Source organism: Phodopus roborovskii, unplaced genomic scaffold (genome assembly GCF_943737965.1).
Source record: "Phodopus roborovskii unplaced genomic scaffold, PHOROB, whole genome shotgun sequence".
Taxonomy (NCBI): domain Eukaryota; kingdom Metazoa; phylum Chordata; class Mammalia; order Rodentia; family Cricetidae; genus Phodopus; species Phodopus roborovskii.
In genome coordinates, this window is record NW_026125397.1 from 24,194,066 (window position 1) to 24,209,275 (window position 15,210).

At 51.2% G+C, this 15,210-nt stretch overlaps 1 protein-coding gene across 1 annotated transcript in view; it reads right to left on the minus strand.

Annotated features, from left to right (window-relative positions):
• Nucleotides 1-15,210, minus strand: part of LOC127215027 (uncharacterized) — a 125,539-nt gene that overhangs the window by 13,146 nt on the left and 97,183 nt on the right. Inside the window, exons 36-39 of the mRNA XM_051175325.1 lie at nucleotides 11,346-11,455; nucleotides 4,336-4,485; nucleotides 2,849-2,902; nucleotides 2,036-2,203 (exon numbers count right to left, since the gene is read on the minus strand). Of these exons, the coding sequence (XP_051031282.1) occupies nucleotides 2,036-2,203; nucleotides 2,849-2,902; nucleotides 4,336-4,485; nucleotides 11,346-11,455 (482 nt within the window). The remainder of the gene's footprint in view (nucleotides 1-2,035; nucleotides 2,204-2,848; nucleotides 2,903-4,335; nucleotides 4,486-11,345; nucleotides 11,456-15,210) is intronic.

The following is a 15,210-nucleotide window of genomic DNA, read 5'->3' on the forward strand; positions in this document are numbered from 1 at the left end:
AACCTCAGATGTTGAGGTTAACATTTTGAGGTTAACATGAGACCGTAGGGGTGAGAGGCTGCACCCTGGGAGAGTAAGGACCTTTCTCTCTACGGGGGCCCAGCAGTTCCAGTCCACCAGGAAGGGAACAATCTGCCCTGTTATCCTGGTCTCTGACTCCAGTATTCCAGAACTGTAAAAAGAATCTTCTGTGCTTCAGCCACCTGATCTACAGCCTTTTACTGCACAGCTTGAGCAGACGAGTCCCAGGGCTGAGATGAGGACATACGGGCGCCCTTTTATCTCTGAACCACTTCCGCAGAGAGGAAGGCAGGAGAGCGTCCAGTTAGAGACTGTCAGGAAGCCTGAGTGTAGTTACCAGTGTGAGCATTGCCATTGCCTCGGGGCCAATGGGTCAGCCAGGGACTCCCTACTTCTGGGTGTTTGGTAGAATTCCTTCAGTCTGGAAGAAGCCGAGAGCCTACTTTTTATCTTATGTTTGCATGATTACTCAGGAAAGGCTGGCCTTCATAGACCTGCAGCACTGGGCCATTTTGAATTTGACCTCTTAATATTTGTAAACATTTGTATTTTGCAAGTAACAAGAAATCTCTAATATTTCCCAGAGGACAAAGGCAGAGCATTGCCAGGGTCTCCTGCTAAGAAGACAACCCTAGGGTCTATTCTGGAACTCCCAGGTATGGGAGGGGAGGGGAGGTTATGGGTTAAATGGAGCTGACCCTAGACAATATCCAGTAATGTAAGGCATTGTGGGTGTGTACTGACATGCACAGGGAGGGTGGACCACGCTTCCTGAAGGCTTGTTTTAGGCACAGGACATCTGTCTCTCTGATGCTCAGTTTCATAGAGTGACTAGCTTCCACACGGTATAACAAGGCAGCCCCATCATTCCTTTTGGGGAGCCCCTTGACTGACAGGCTGGCAGCTCCCTGATTCCAAACGTCGGAGGAAAGCAGACGGGCATGTGGAAGGTGAACCAGATCTCTGAAAACTAGCTCAGATCCCCAACCTGCCCCACAAGCTCTCAGGCTGATGTTCCCTCCGCTCAAGCACAGCTCCGAGGTCCTTCGCTCACCTGCTTGGGTGCCTCACTAAACTGAAATAACAGTGAGAGACCTTGGAAGGAAGATGAAGCTGATCACCTCTTCTTTCCAAGAGCCTCTAGATCTCGACTGTGGAATACACAATCCAGTTTTCCAAAACTGAGTGTGGTCTTTTTTGTTTATTTGTTTGTTTGTTTGTTTTAACATATCGATCCCAGTTCCCTCTCCCTCTCTCCCTCCCTCTTTCTCTCTCTCCCACCCTCCCATGCCCCCCCTCCCATTCCCCCACTCCACAGGGAGGACGATGCCCTCCAGGAGGGGTCATCTAAATCTGTCAAGTCATTTGGAGTAGGGACTAGGCCCTCCCTCCTGCCTCTCGGTTAAGGGAGTCCCCTCCATGGGGAATGCGCTCCCCCAAACTGAGTGTTAATCCTGGAGGAATACCTACAACCCAACTGGTGACATGGCTCACTGGGGAAAGGCGCCGGCCGGCCGCCATACCCGATGGCCTAAGTTTGCTCCCTGGACCCCACACAGTGAAAGTGAAGAACTGACTTCCACAGGTTACCCTCCGACTCCCACACACATGCTAACACACGCACAATAAAACAATGACCCCCCCCCCCCCCCCCGCTAACTCTCTCTTCAGGAAAACCTTCTAACTGGCTAGACACAGTTGTAGCGGCATCTTGGAGGGTGTGGCCACTGCTGTGAGTCCGCTACACATAGTGGTGCACATTTATAATCCCAGAGCAAGGAAGGAGAAAGTACTAGGGACATTGCGACTCTGAGTTTGGCGTGGACTACGTACCAAGTTCCAGGCAAGTCCATACCACACAGCAAGACCATGTCTCAATGAAACAACAAAACCTTCCGGCTTGAAATTTGGGGCGGGGGTTCAAGAATCTCTTGGTACCTCAAAGGCCATCCTGCCATGGGTCCCTTGGTACGCCTCCACGGGGCTTCCCAGATCACAGACGTGAGACACTTGCCTTTATGCGTAAGCAGGTCATGAACAAAGCTTGCACTAATGATCTGTATCCCTCCTGAACTTCTTTTCCAATCTGGTTTTTCAGAGTCAGACTCTCCTCTTCCAGATCTGTGAGCTGGGCTCTCAGAGCGGTGATTTCCATGATCATGTCATGACTGAGCTCTGCAACCTAGTATCAGAAATAATGGGGACGTAGAACGTGATGTGTGGGTGGCAACAGAGGAATTGCAAGCTGCACGACAGTTCCAGCTAAACCAGCACAGTCCCCATTTGCAGTCCCATGAAGGCAAATGGCCTGCGGTGTAGATGGGGAAGGCAGAAAGAACCTCAGGTTGGTTCACAGTCCCGAGTAGGGTCAGATGCTTCTAATGTTCTTACGCCTCCACCTCCAGAGTGCTGAGGTGGAAAGTGATCGCTCACCCTGCATGGAACATTCCTGATGCCATAAATGAACGTGCCCCAAAGACCTGGTACTTAAGCACAGTACTTCTGATAAACTCTTCCACTGTCTTGGCCTTCATCTCCACACTGGCCTTCTCTTGACTCCTCAACAAAATGTCGTTTCATTTTTGAAATTCACTCTAACTGGCATTTCAAAAAAGGAAGAAAGAAACGTACCCACATAATTCTGCCAATCACCACCCTCTCCCCAAACAATACATAACAAAGACAACTTAAGAAAAACCCTAGGGGGAATGCCCCTTAGGAAGACCACACACACAAAATGAAATGATGGAGCTTGAATGTGCCTGCAGGGGCCCCTGTACATGAGGCTGCTGCAGATGACAGCAGCTTCTGGCGGATTAAGACCTACCTGACCAGCACAGTCTTCAGGAGGAACCTGACTGCTTCGAAGCAAGTCCACTTCCTGAGAAGGAGAAGGCAGGGCTCAGTCCTACACACACTCAGGACAGTGTGCATGCAACCCTTCCTGCTGGTGACTGCATGGCCAGGAGCTTGGGCTGTGCTTAGCACCGCCTCAGACTTTGGGAATCTCTCTTGTCTCCCTCCTTCCCTTACGTATACCAGGCCGGCCTTGAACTTAATATACGGCTGAGGGTGACCCTAACCTCTTCCTGCCTCTACCTCCCAAGTCCTGAGGTTGCAAGGCTGCACAACTATGGGTAATTAAATTTTGAGGTTTCTAACAACACATCAAAGGATAACAGGCATGGCAGGCATGGTGGAACATGCTTGTAACCCTAGCTCTGGGAAGGCAGAAACTTGCTGGCTAGCTAGCCGCCCTGCATCGACAAACTCCAAGTCCCAAAGAGAGAATATGTCTCAAGAAATAAGGTGGGTAGTTTCTGAGGAATGCACCTGGACACGCGCGTGCGTGTGAACATCTACAATGATGCAGAGCTCAGCTATGGGGAAGTCATCAAGCGTGGGCAAGTCCAAGACTCACTGTTTGACATCTTAATGCTTCGTTAACTTTATGGACACTGTATCATATTTTTCCTGACTATAAAATAAAATTATATGACAGAGTGACTCTGAGACCCGCTGTGCACTGGGACCTAGTTTTAAGGAGGTCTGTGATAATTTGAAGGTAATTGGGCCCTATAAGAGAGTGACATTATTAGGAGGTGTGGCCTTGTTGGAGGAAGTGTGTCACCGTGGGGGTGGGCTCTGAGGAAGCTTTGCTCAAGCTTCCTTCAGTGTGACACCCAGATCACTTCCTGTTGCTTTTGGGTCAAGATGTAAGACCCTCAGCTCCTTCTCCAGCAGCGTGTCTGCCTGCACGACATCATGTCCCACTATGATAATGACGGACTGACTAAACTTGTAAAAATACAAGTCACCTCAATTAAATGATTTCCTTTATAGGAGTTTCCGTGGTCATGGTGTCTCTACACAGCAACAGAAACCATAACTAAGATAAAGTCTCACCACTCACTGAAATTGACTGATGATATGAAAACTACATATATAGATACACACACACACACACACACACACAGACACAGAGACACATATATAAAATATCCTCTGATAGACCAGGAATAGTTCAAGACTATTAGTGTTTTCTGGGGGAGGGGTAGCAGTTATAGATCTTTCTCAAATAATCACCTCATTTACTGGTCCTGCCTTGTAGCCATGGTAACCTCTACAGTCGTCCAACCCTATTGCTGCTAGCAACTTCACAACTAAGTGTGGCAGGGCCCGAGGAACAAAGGAGACTGTGCACAGGTTCGTCGTAAGAACAACTGTGCTCACCTGTCCCGATGTTCTTCGCCTGGCGACTCTGAGGCCCCGTACCCTTTCTCCTTCACGGCTCTCACTTCCTGGGGCTCCTACCTGCTCCCTCTGGCTGAGCTTCACCCTGGTATGTTGCAGTACATGCTCGTAACACATGGAGTAGGTCTCAAAGTTGCTGCGCTCTCTTGCCATCACGTCGCACCCCAGGGAGAGGAGGCAGGCTTCGAGGTGGTCCCTCCTGAAAGTCACCTGAAAGGGTGGTGACATCTCTCTTGGTGGCTTCACCAGGGCTTCCGGCAGCCACACCATGTTCAGGGACTCTGGCTCGTATACACATTTGCATCTAAACCTCGATTGGCTCAGGTCCTACAACCCCCACCCCTATTCCCCCACCTCCTCCACCCCCCACCTCCCCCTCACTCCCCCCACCTCCCCCATCCCCTGCTGAGCTCTGCTCTGACCTCTGCTGGCCAGGGACAAGAGAAGAAGCAGAGGCCAGCCTGCCATGTTTCTCAAACCTTAAAGGTTATAAATGGAAGGACAAACTATTAGGGTGCAGCGTCTACTTCCACTCTCAGAGAAGACAGACTAGGTGGCCGGCTCTGAACGGATGTCCAGAGACTACTCTGAGTTCTTTGGTGAAGCCTGGAGACCCAGGAGAGCAGCTCCCCAGTCGCTTCCAACCCGGGACCCTAAGCTGCCTGGATAGTACACCGCATCCTGCCCATCATGGCTGCCCTGCCCCTCTCTCCCTACAGCTGCCTCTTGGTCTCTGCCGAACGAGCCACAGGTACTCATGTCACTAGCAAGGTCTGTTATCACCGTGGGAACACAGATGAGGGAGGAGACCCACGTAAGTGTAGAGCAGAGGTTCTCAACCTGTGACTCTCGACCCCTTTGGGGGTCTAACGGCCCTTTCACGAGGGTTGCCTAAGGCTATCAGAAAATACAGATATTCATAATTGGATTCATAACAGTAGCAAAATTATAGCTATGAAGTAGCAATGAAAATAACTTTATGGTTAGGGGTCATCACAACATGAGGAACTGTATTAAAGGGTCACAGTGCTAAGCCATCTCTTTGGCCCATATTTCTATTTTCTTCCTTTTTTTTTCAAGGCAGGGTTTCTCTTGTATCCCTGGCTGTCCTGAAACTTGCTCTGTAGACCAGGCTGGCCTTGAACTAATAGAAATCCACCTATCTCTGCCTCTGCCTCTCCAGTGCTGGCACTAAAGGCGTGCCTGGCCCGTATTTCTATTTTCTAATATAATGTAATCACAATTTGCATGTGTAATTAAAATAATTTCTACATAAAGCGTACATACTAAAAGTTACGCTTTCAAACAGTCATCATCTGCATCAGCCTGGCGTGATGTCATGATAACTGGTCCATGGGATGTGAGAACAACTTCTGTTTGTACGGGAGGGAACCAGCTGTACCCTGGCGAAAGCCCAGAGCCTTAGCACTCCTTCTGCAGGCCTCTTCAGTGGGTGGGGTAAGGCAGGTCACCCTCACCCTGCTACCCTCGGCACCTTTGGGCGATGAGCATCAGGAGGCTGTCGACACCACAGCAAGTGTCCTGGGGTGTTCTTCAGAACCCTGATTTCTTTGTGGGCAGAGGGAACTTCCTGGTTCGACTATAATGAAAACCTGAAGCCATGAGCAGTCAAGACTGGGAGGCCAGCGAGGGTGTGGCCAATGACCTCACCTCAGGCCACACTGGTGGCCAGCCCAGTGACTCACCCTTGATGACCTGGGGAATTCTGCCTGGAGGGAGCACAGACCCGAAAGACCTCCACCAGCTCTCTAGCAGGGCAATGGCCTCTCAGACGAACTTCCTGACACCATAACCCCGCAGATATGGGCTGGGGATGTGGGGAGAGGGGCGGGCAGGGAAGGAACAGGACCTCAAGAAGGGTAGAAGAATCTATTCCAGCAGCTCAGCTCAAACACAGAAATGATCTGAGAGCAGGGGCAGGGTGAGGGAGCGGGAAGGGGTGTGTCTGAGATGCGTGTCCTGGCTGAAGGCGAGGAAGGAATAAATGCTTCAGATCATCCTTTGGTCCTGCACACTGCACTCAGCACTCTGGGAGGAGCCCACGACGCCTTTGAACAGCAGATGCTGAACCCCAGGGCTTCTGCAGGCATCCCCGAGACCCTCAACTACACCCCTACCTTCCAGGTCACTGCTCAGTGTAGAGGCAGCTAGCTCAGGTTTTCCCAGTAGGCACCACCACCCTCCCCTGGACCAGCTCCAGTGCAACAGCAGCAGCGTTTAAACCCGAAACTGACTATGCCCATGGTGTCAGCTGCAATAACAGTAGGTTGCCCTGTGCCCTGATTCCTCAAGAGTGTTGGGTGAGGACCGGCGGGTGCCAGGGCTTATTCTGTTTCCAGTGGCTTTGTAGGAGTGTGCCACCACACCCAACACAATTTGCTTCTTGTCAGGCACAAAAGTATTTTGGAGGTTTCTAAAACACCACTTCAGCTGGTGTGTCCCTCCTGGGACTGACTCCCAAGGGTTCACACAGGGCCACTGCACATCTAACCCTATCCAGAAGCACTACCCCTCCCCCCCCCCCCCCGGCCATCCGTGCCCTGCCCGTCTTCCTTCTGCCAGGTCCTTCTTGTGTTTCAAGATTCGGCCCTAACAACACCTTGGTCAGGAATTCTGGCCTCCATGAGTCCTCTTCTCATAAATAGATAACTATACTAAAACATTTAAGGATCCTCTTTAATGAACTCCAACTCTGCCTCAGAGGAAAAGTATTAGAACCAGTGATGGATGGAGGCTGCCAGATGACCTGATTTTCTCAGGAAATAGAGCAGACAGCATCCCTGGCTTCCAGCAGGATGCCTGAGAAGGGACTGGGGAGCACGGCTGAGGATGGGAGCAGGGAGCACGGCTGAGGACTGGGGAGCACGGCTGAGAAGGGGAGCAGGGAGCACGGCTGAGGACTGGGGAGCACGGCTGAGGACTGGGGAGCACGGCTGAGGACTGGGGAGCACGGCTGAGGACTGGGGAGCACAGCTGAGGATGGGAGCAGGGAGCACGGCTGAGGACTGGGGAGCACAGCTGAGGACTGGGAGCAGGGAGCACGGCTGAGGACTGGGGAGCACGGCTGAGGATGGGAGCAGGGAGCACGGCTGAGGACTGGGGGAGCACGGCTGAGGACTGGGGAGCACAGCTGAGGACTGGGGAGCACGGCTGAGGACTGGGGAGCACAGCTGAGGACTGGGGAGCACAGCTGAGGATGGGAGCAGGGAGCACGGCTGAGGACTGGGGAGCACGGCTGAGGATGGGAGCAGGGAGCACGGCTGAGGACTGGGGAGCACGGCTGAGGATGGGAGCAGGGAGCACGGCTGAGGACTGGGGAGCACAGCTGAGGACTGGGGAGCACGGCTGAGGACTGGGAGCATGGCTAAGAAAGGACTGGGGAGCACGGCTGAGGACTGGGGAGCACGGCTGAGGACTGGGGAGCACGGCTGAGGACTGGGGAGCACGGATGAGGACTGGGGAGCACGGCTGGACAGCAGAAGCACTGCACACGCCCCTGGCCCATGTATGCTCTGGTCTGAGACAGCTGCACAGCCTGGGAGGTCCTGCGTGGGCCGCTTGGGTGGGGCCTTGGGGCCTGGCCTGTCTTCCTGCTACTAAAGGCTTCAGTGAGGACCCCAGAGCAGGCTGAAAGAACAACCAGATGCTGAAAATGCAGATCTATAAACATCTCAGGAGGTCCAAAGAAAGGGCCAAATTGACCAAGAACAAGCCAGATGACGGGACAGCCTCTCAGTGCCTGAGTACGCCATGCAGGTTTCGGGGCACAGCTCACTGCACTAGTGACGCAGCGGCCCAACCCAGCACACTCTCAGGCAGTAATCCAAGAGAAACACTGAGGCCAAGGTCACCATGAGCTGAGCACACAACCTAGACTAAGGAGACTGGCCACAATGGCAAGTGCGTGCGTGCCTGTGAACAGGGGAATGAGCAGGGGTGGCTTGTGTAGGGGAGGGCTGGCAGGCTGGGGACCCCAGGTCACTGCCCAGGCACTGCCCGTGGAAGAAACCAGGAAAGCTGTTTCCCCGTCTGCACGTTCTGCAGGAAAGGGTCGAAGGGCTGCGCACCCACTTGGTTATCCTGAGCAAGCCCCCTGCTGAACCGTGCAGAGACTCCGTCCACCCCAGCGAGGGCTCTAATGGGCCTGGGCTATCTGAGGCTCACTGTCAGGGTCAGAACCATGATGTGTGAGTCTGCGGGGACAGAGGATCTATGGCGAAGATGTCAGGGAAGGCCAAATACAAGTTAGTAACAACTGACCGGACGGCACAAGGCAGTTTGGTTGTGAGCGAGCTCTTGGCTCCTCCGGGTGGGCAGAAGAGGCTGGTGGCCTGCCTGCCAGGCCTGGACTTGAAGGGAGCCGAGTGCCAACAACCCGCCCAAGCATTTCCTTAGTTGCTGATGTACCTGGTAGGGATTTGTCCTGCCTTTGTTTCCTATACAATGTCATCCTTGGCTGGGGGTGGTGGCACACGCCTGTGATGCCAGCAGCTGGGAGGTAGAAGCAAGATGGCTGTTGGAGGCCAGCCAGGGTTACATATTGAGATCCTGTATCAAAATGAAACCAACATTCTGTCCCCCACCCAAAATCAAACATCCTTATCTTCAGTGATGGGTGAACAGCAGGACAGGTGCAGAGAGGTGGCTATGTATATATGTGTGCATGTATGTATGTATGTATGTATGTATGTATGTAATCTATACCCACATATCATAAAACACATTCTTTTAGCGGTCATCAAATATACAACAGTGACCCCATCATGATCTCATGGACAAGTTTCTTTCCATCTCACAAATTGAAAACAGTAGCCACTGAACCCTGATCAGGTTGCCCCTCCTGTCCCTGGTCCCTGGAATCACCGCTCCTACTTTTGCTGCTGTGAGTCTCACTCTTCCTGCACGGGACAAACGTGGAATTAGGAATCCTTTCCTGCCTTCACGGGTGTCCTCACGGCTTATCACGTGACAACACGCATCGGAAGTGCCAGCCCTTTTCTATTTTTAAGGACTTGTGCATTATTTTTATTTATGTATCTGCGTTTGTGTGCCTGCATGATGGGAGACGTCCTTCTGTATATATGTTTCTCTGATTGGTTGATGAATAAAATACTGTTTGGCCAATAGCCAGGGAGAAAACAGACCAGGAGCCAGCTGGGGAGAGGGAGGCAGAGGGGGCCTCCAGGAAGACAGGGCTTGCCAGGCATTCTCTGGTAAGATAAGGCCATGTACAAATACACAGATTAGTAGTTATGGGTTAATAATTAAGAGAGAGCTAACCAATAAGAAGCTGAAGGCCAACAGTTTAATAATTAATATAGCGTCTGTGTGTTTATTTGGGGAAAAGCAGCTGGAGGACCAGGCTGGAAGGAAACTCCAGCAACACCTGCATGAGTTTCTGTACACCACAGACAGCTCAATGCATTTGTAAGTTGCCCAGTGTGGGTGCTGGCAACTGAAGCTGGGTCCTCTGGCAGAGCAGCAAGCGTTCTTAACTCCCCAGTCCCCTCTCCAACCCCACATTTTTCCTCTGTAGAGAGTTGCAGTGTTTTGATTTAAACACCTCTGTCCCTGGAAGCCACAGCTGCTCATCAGCACACAGGACAAAGCTTCCGTGTAACTGAGAGCTACGTGAGTATATGTGCATGGCTGAGTCTGCAGGAAATACATCCCCAACTCTCTACCTCGTAATTAAGGACCGAAGTGTTTGTTACAAAATTTATGGGAACATTTCCAAAAACGTAAGAAAAAAATGTAAACTTGAAAAAAAAAATGAAAAATTTGAGCATATTTTGCCAATACAGATTTTTAAAAAAGTTTTAAATTTTATTTATGTACTAATTTTTATAAAACAGTCTTGCTGGTCTGGAATTCTTGTTTCCTTTGTCTGTCTGTCTGTCTGACTAATTAGTATGTCCATGTGTCTGTGTGGAGGTCAGAGAGCAACCTGCTGGAGTGGGCTCTCCTACCACTCTGTGGGTTCTGTGGATCAAACTCAGGTCATCAGGCTTTGTAGCAAGAACCTTTACTCACTCGGCCATCTCACTGGCCTCTGGCCTGGAAATCTACCCCACCCTTCCATTATCTGTGTGTGTGTGTGTGTGTGTGTGTGTGTGTGTATGGTGTGTGTGTGTTGTTTGTGTGCATGTGGTTGTGTGCACTGTGGGGTGTGTGTGTGCATGTGGTTGTGTGCACGGGTTTGTGTGTGTGTGTATGCGCGCACGCATGCATGACCACGTGTACATACACGTACATATGAGTTTGTCATGGTATTTATGTGAGGGTCAAATGTGGCAACTTTACTCCCACTATGTGGGTCCCACTGATGGAACTCCTGCCGTCCAGGTTTGGCTGCAAGCTCCTCTACCCACTGCTCCATCTTGCTGGCCCCTGGCCTGGAACGTTTAGTCTGTTTGTCCCAGCCTCCTGGAAGTGGTGTTCACATACTTGTGTTTGCTTTCTTGTCTTGCCTTTCCGGGGGATTCTTTTGATTTCAGCAAACACTTCCGGCCAAGGGTAAATACTGTTAAACATTACAGTTTAGGGTGTTACACGAGTTCAGTATCTTTTCTGAAAGGAGATGAATGTAATTATTGGTGCCACTTCCCTTGGAGAAGAAGTTGGGGGTGTGGATGATTTCTTACCTTTTGGCGCTGTGGGCCTTTTACTGACCTTTCCCCCAAACTGTAAACTTTAATAATGTTTCCTAGTTAGGTGTATTATAGATCTTTTTGTTTTCCTCCTTAATTAAAAAAAATACTAACAAGTCAACAACAGGAAGTACTTAAAAAATCAACTTGTCCAAAAGTTCCAAGTTTGTCTTTAGCCATTTGACCCAACTTGGTGTTAGCCAATGATCATTTCCTGACTACTCCAAGATGGACAGACAGACATTAGACTTGTTCATACTACAGTGGTGGTGAGTGGTGGTCATCTGGAGTTCAGCCTCAGTAGGGAGAGTGGAGAGTACCAGGGCAGTGTTAAGTGGCAGCCTTCCTCACACGGGTTTCTGTTTCAGGGGAGCAGAGCCCTTCGTCTGGAATACCTACCTCAGGTCTGTTCTCTTGGCAACTCTCCATGAGTCTTTGCACAAATCTCTCAACTATCTGGGGTCTCACAACTGAAAAGTTTTCTTTCATGACTTGGTGTTTCCAAAGGTCTAGGAAAAATAAAAACAAAAAACAAAACAAAACAAAAACCAGATGAGCACATGCATCACAAAATGCAGACTGGCATCGAGGACGTGACTCCACAGCTCCCAAACGATGCCAGCACAACCATCTGCCACTTTGAAATGCTGGAGGAGGGGAAGGGCAGGGGGCAGACCAGGACATGGAACCCTCTGGAACAAGGGAGAAGAGAAATATCTAACACGGTTCTTAATGAAAATATTTGGGGGAAATCCTCCTGAGAACCAGTGCACAGTACGGTTACTGCAGACAAAACCCAGAAAGAAATGGTGTCTTCCTCCATTAATACCCTGTTTCTGCATGACGGCGTCAGCCAAATGCAACAATCAGAAGTAAAGCGAGAGCACAGCTGTGCGCAGAGGTGAGGCACACACAGACGTGTCAGAGCAAAGTTTCTGCTGGTAGCAGAAGCTGTGGGAAACCCTTCCGATGGAGCGGCATGCAACTGTTCACATGAAGAAACTCTTCCAGTATTGATGGGAGAGTTTGACGGCGTTGCTCAAACACTGGCCACGTTGAGCTATTAAATGAAAATGGCAAAGTTGAGAGCAATGGATACAAAGGGGACGCGCTCAGTCAGGGCTGTGGCTCCAGGAGCTCCCTGTCTCTCCGTCGCCTCCCCTCTCCCTCCTTCGGGACAGCACACCATCCCCCCTTGGCAGCAGCACACCATCTTCCCCATGTTATCAAACCCTCCTCCTGGTTCACCTCCCCCGGCTACCTCCTCTTTTCTTTGCACCGTCCACGGCAGAATTCCCAGAAAGCAATGCTGTTCCTCAAACCCACTTGCCCGCAAGTGTGCGCAAACCGATTTTATTGTAAATGCCCTCAACTTCCTCTAAAGCCAGTGGCTTGACTTGCCTGCCCTCGCGTTTTGCCCAGTTCATAACTTCCGCTGCTGGGGAGGCTTCCCCTCTCGAGGCAACCGAACACCTCAACCTCGCTTTCTTCTTAGCTCACTGTGTCCCGCCCCTCTCCCCATCTCCCTGTGCCCCCCCCCCACTCAGCCTTACTCATTTCTGTGTACTCAGACATTCACCTGCTTCTAATCATCTCACAGCTGATGAGTAACTATAATAATAACAATTCTCTATAATAATCTCAAGTTTGGATTAACTTCTCTTTTATTCCAAAGGTGACTTAACTGACGCATAATCAAGTTACCCGTGTCCCCTCCCTAAATGACTCCATTTGCAATTTGCCCCAAAGATAGAACTTCCACCTTCCCTACTGTTCAGAAGCCTGGGGTCACGAAGGACCTCTGCCTTCTCATGCTCCACGGTGTATCTAACCCATCATCGCTGCCTCGGAAGATACCCAGCTTCCCATCACTTACGTACGTGACGGGGGCTGGCGAAAGGATAAGGAAGGGACCCAAATTCTGTCCTAGGAACACACCTACGGAAGCCGGTTGGGTGTGGCAACACGATTTGTAAGCCCATTGCTGGGAAGATGGAGGCATGCAGACCCCGGGGCGCACTGGCCATCCAGCTTAGCCATTTGGTGAGTGGCAGGCTGGTGACAGATTCTGTTTCAACAAACAGGTGGATGGTTTTCGAGGCATGCCACTTGAGGTTGCTCCCACACGCATGTGTACTCAAGGGTAGATGGTCATACACACACACACACACACACACACACACACACACACACACATTTAAAATAAAGCATAAGCCAGATGATGTCGCTCTGCCCCGGGGCCTAAGGGATCTTAGAAGGCATGAATGTGTTGGGGAAGCCAAGCCACTACGCCCTCCTCTGTTGCACCCTTCCTTCTGTGGCTCACATGGGGTGAGCAGAGAGAAAGAGCAAATGCCCGCTGCCATGTGCCCAGGAATGGCTGTGCCTCTAGGATTTACAGACTGTGCTACTGACTCAGCGGAGGCCTTGATTTTGAAAACGGGATGTCACGTTTCTCCCACAGATGGATACTTTGCATAATAAAGCTATAAATCACACTCCTCACTTCTTAGGATTCGCAGGGCTTTAATAAGCCCAAGCTTTGATGGAACAGACAGAGCTGGTGATTACCATGGGAAACTTTTCAGATAGGAGCTCGAATGCCCTTCCCAGGATGCTGTGGGGCAGAGGCCCATTGAGGTGTTGTATCCATCTCACACTGCTAGCGTGGGACCAGCCTGGGGTTATCCCTGGCTGCCCCTAAGGAGAAGCCTTTCCCTGGGAGCCCCAGGGTTTGCCAGCCTCTTCCTGCATATGAGTTCAAATTAAGACACACACAGCTGGACTTACAGGCCTGAGCCAGGGCGAGAGACGACGTCTTCCAAGGAATTTCTGGCAAAGAGGAGCCAACCTCCACATCTGTCTTGTTCTCGGTGCATGTGTGTGGCCATGGTGTCTTCAACATGAAGCAGCAGGAGCAGATAAGTTCTGCCTCTCTCTTTCTCTCCCTCTGTCCCTCTGTGTGTGTGTGTGTGTGCGCGTGTGTGTGTGCACGTGTGTGTGTGTACGTGTGTGTGTGTGTGGTGTGGTGTGGTGTGGTGTGGTGAGTATAAATTCGGGCGAGAACAGAGGTCAGAGGATAACTTCAGGTGTTGGTCTTTCCTTGCCTTGCATTTTGTTTGTACCAGGATCTCTGTGTATCCCAGGCTAGCTTTGGCCTTTCTGGATGACTGTGCAGCAGCACCCAGCTTTACATGAGTCTGGGAATTCCGGTCTGTGCGGCCAGCTCTCTAACCACTGGGCTATCTTCCCCAGCAATGCAGCCACAGATTTGGCAGAGGCTGGGAAGTGGGAGGGAGGAAGCACCCTGCCGTCCAGTGAGTGATGATCTTTTCCTCTGTCCCTTGCCCCTGACTGAGAGTTTGATTTCCAGTTGCCCAGGTCACTTCCCCTTTCTCCTTCTCTCAGAAGCACTTAGCCCGAAGCAGTGTGGTCTCAGTGGTCTCCGGGAAGGCTGAATCAGGGTGTCTGGACTCACTGTTGGCTCCAGGATTGGGGGCAGGGAGTGGGGGAGAAAACGAGTTCAGCTATCAAGAGCTAGTACCAGCAGCAGGTGTGGAGGCCATGTCCCCACAGCCTCCCTGACAAACTGGAGGCTGTGAGTAAAAAGATTAAGTTCCAAAGACAAAGCAGAAGGGGATGGGGGGGGGGGAGGCAGAGAAAAACCTCCCAGGGTTTGTTGTGTGCATGTGTGTGTGTGTGTGTGTGAGGGGGGGGCGTTGACACCTTATATTTTTGAGACAGGGTCTCCCACTAGGCTGCCTGGACAGTGAGTTCCTTCCTAGTGCGGGTTTACAGTCATGGCTGTTTTTTTTGCATGGGTGCTGAGCATCTGAACTCAAGTCACTCCTAAAGCGTCTCTGGTGTCCCCAGTTCCGCTATGGCAGGTGCAAAGCAAACCCTGGTCTGGCCAAAGCAAAGACCAGGATGGAAAGCCTTGGAGCCTCTGCTAACCCTGCAAGATCACTCTGCTTCTACACATACTCTAACCCTAACTTCCCTGAAAAGCTGCCAGCTCCAGGCCAACTGTGGCATCACTAACTGCTGTTTCTCTGGGGCAGAAGCTTTTTCCACTGCGATGAACTAACTGCAGGTGGGTGGAGATTCCAAGCTTCCAATGCCTTGGAAAGAGAGTGGCACCCAACCACAGACTAAACTGGAGAAACACTTCCTCACAGTACCCACAGCACACAGTGGAGACCTACTTGCTTGCATTAGGGAACTCAGCTGACCCAGACCTCCAGCTGAGACAGACACCCCCTCC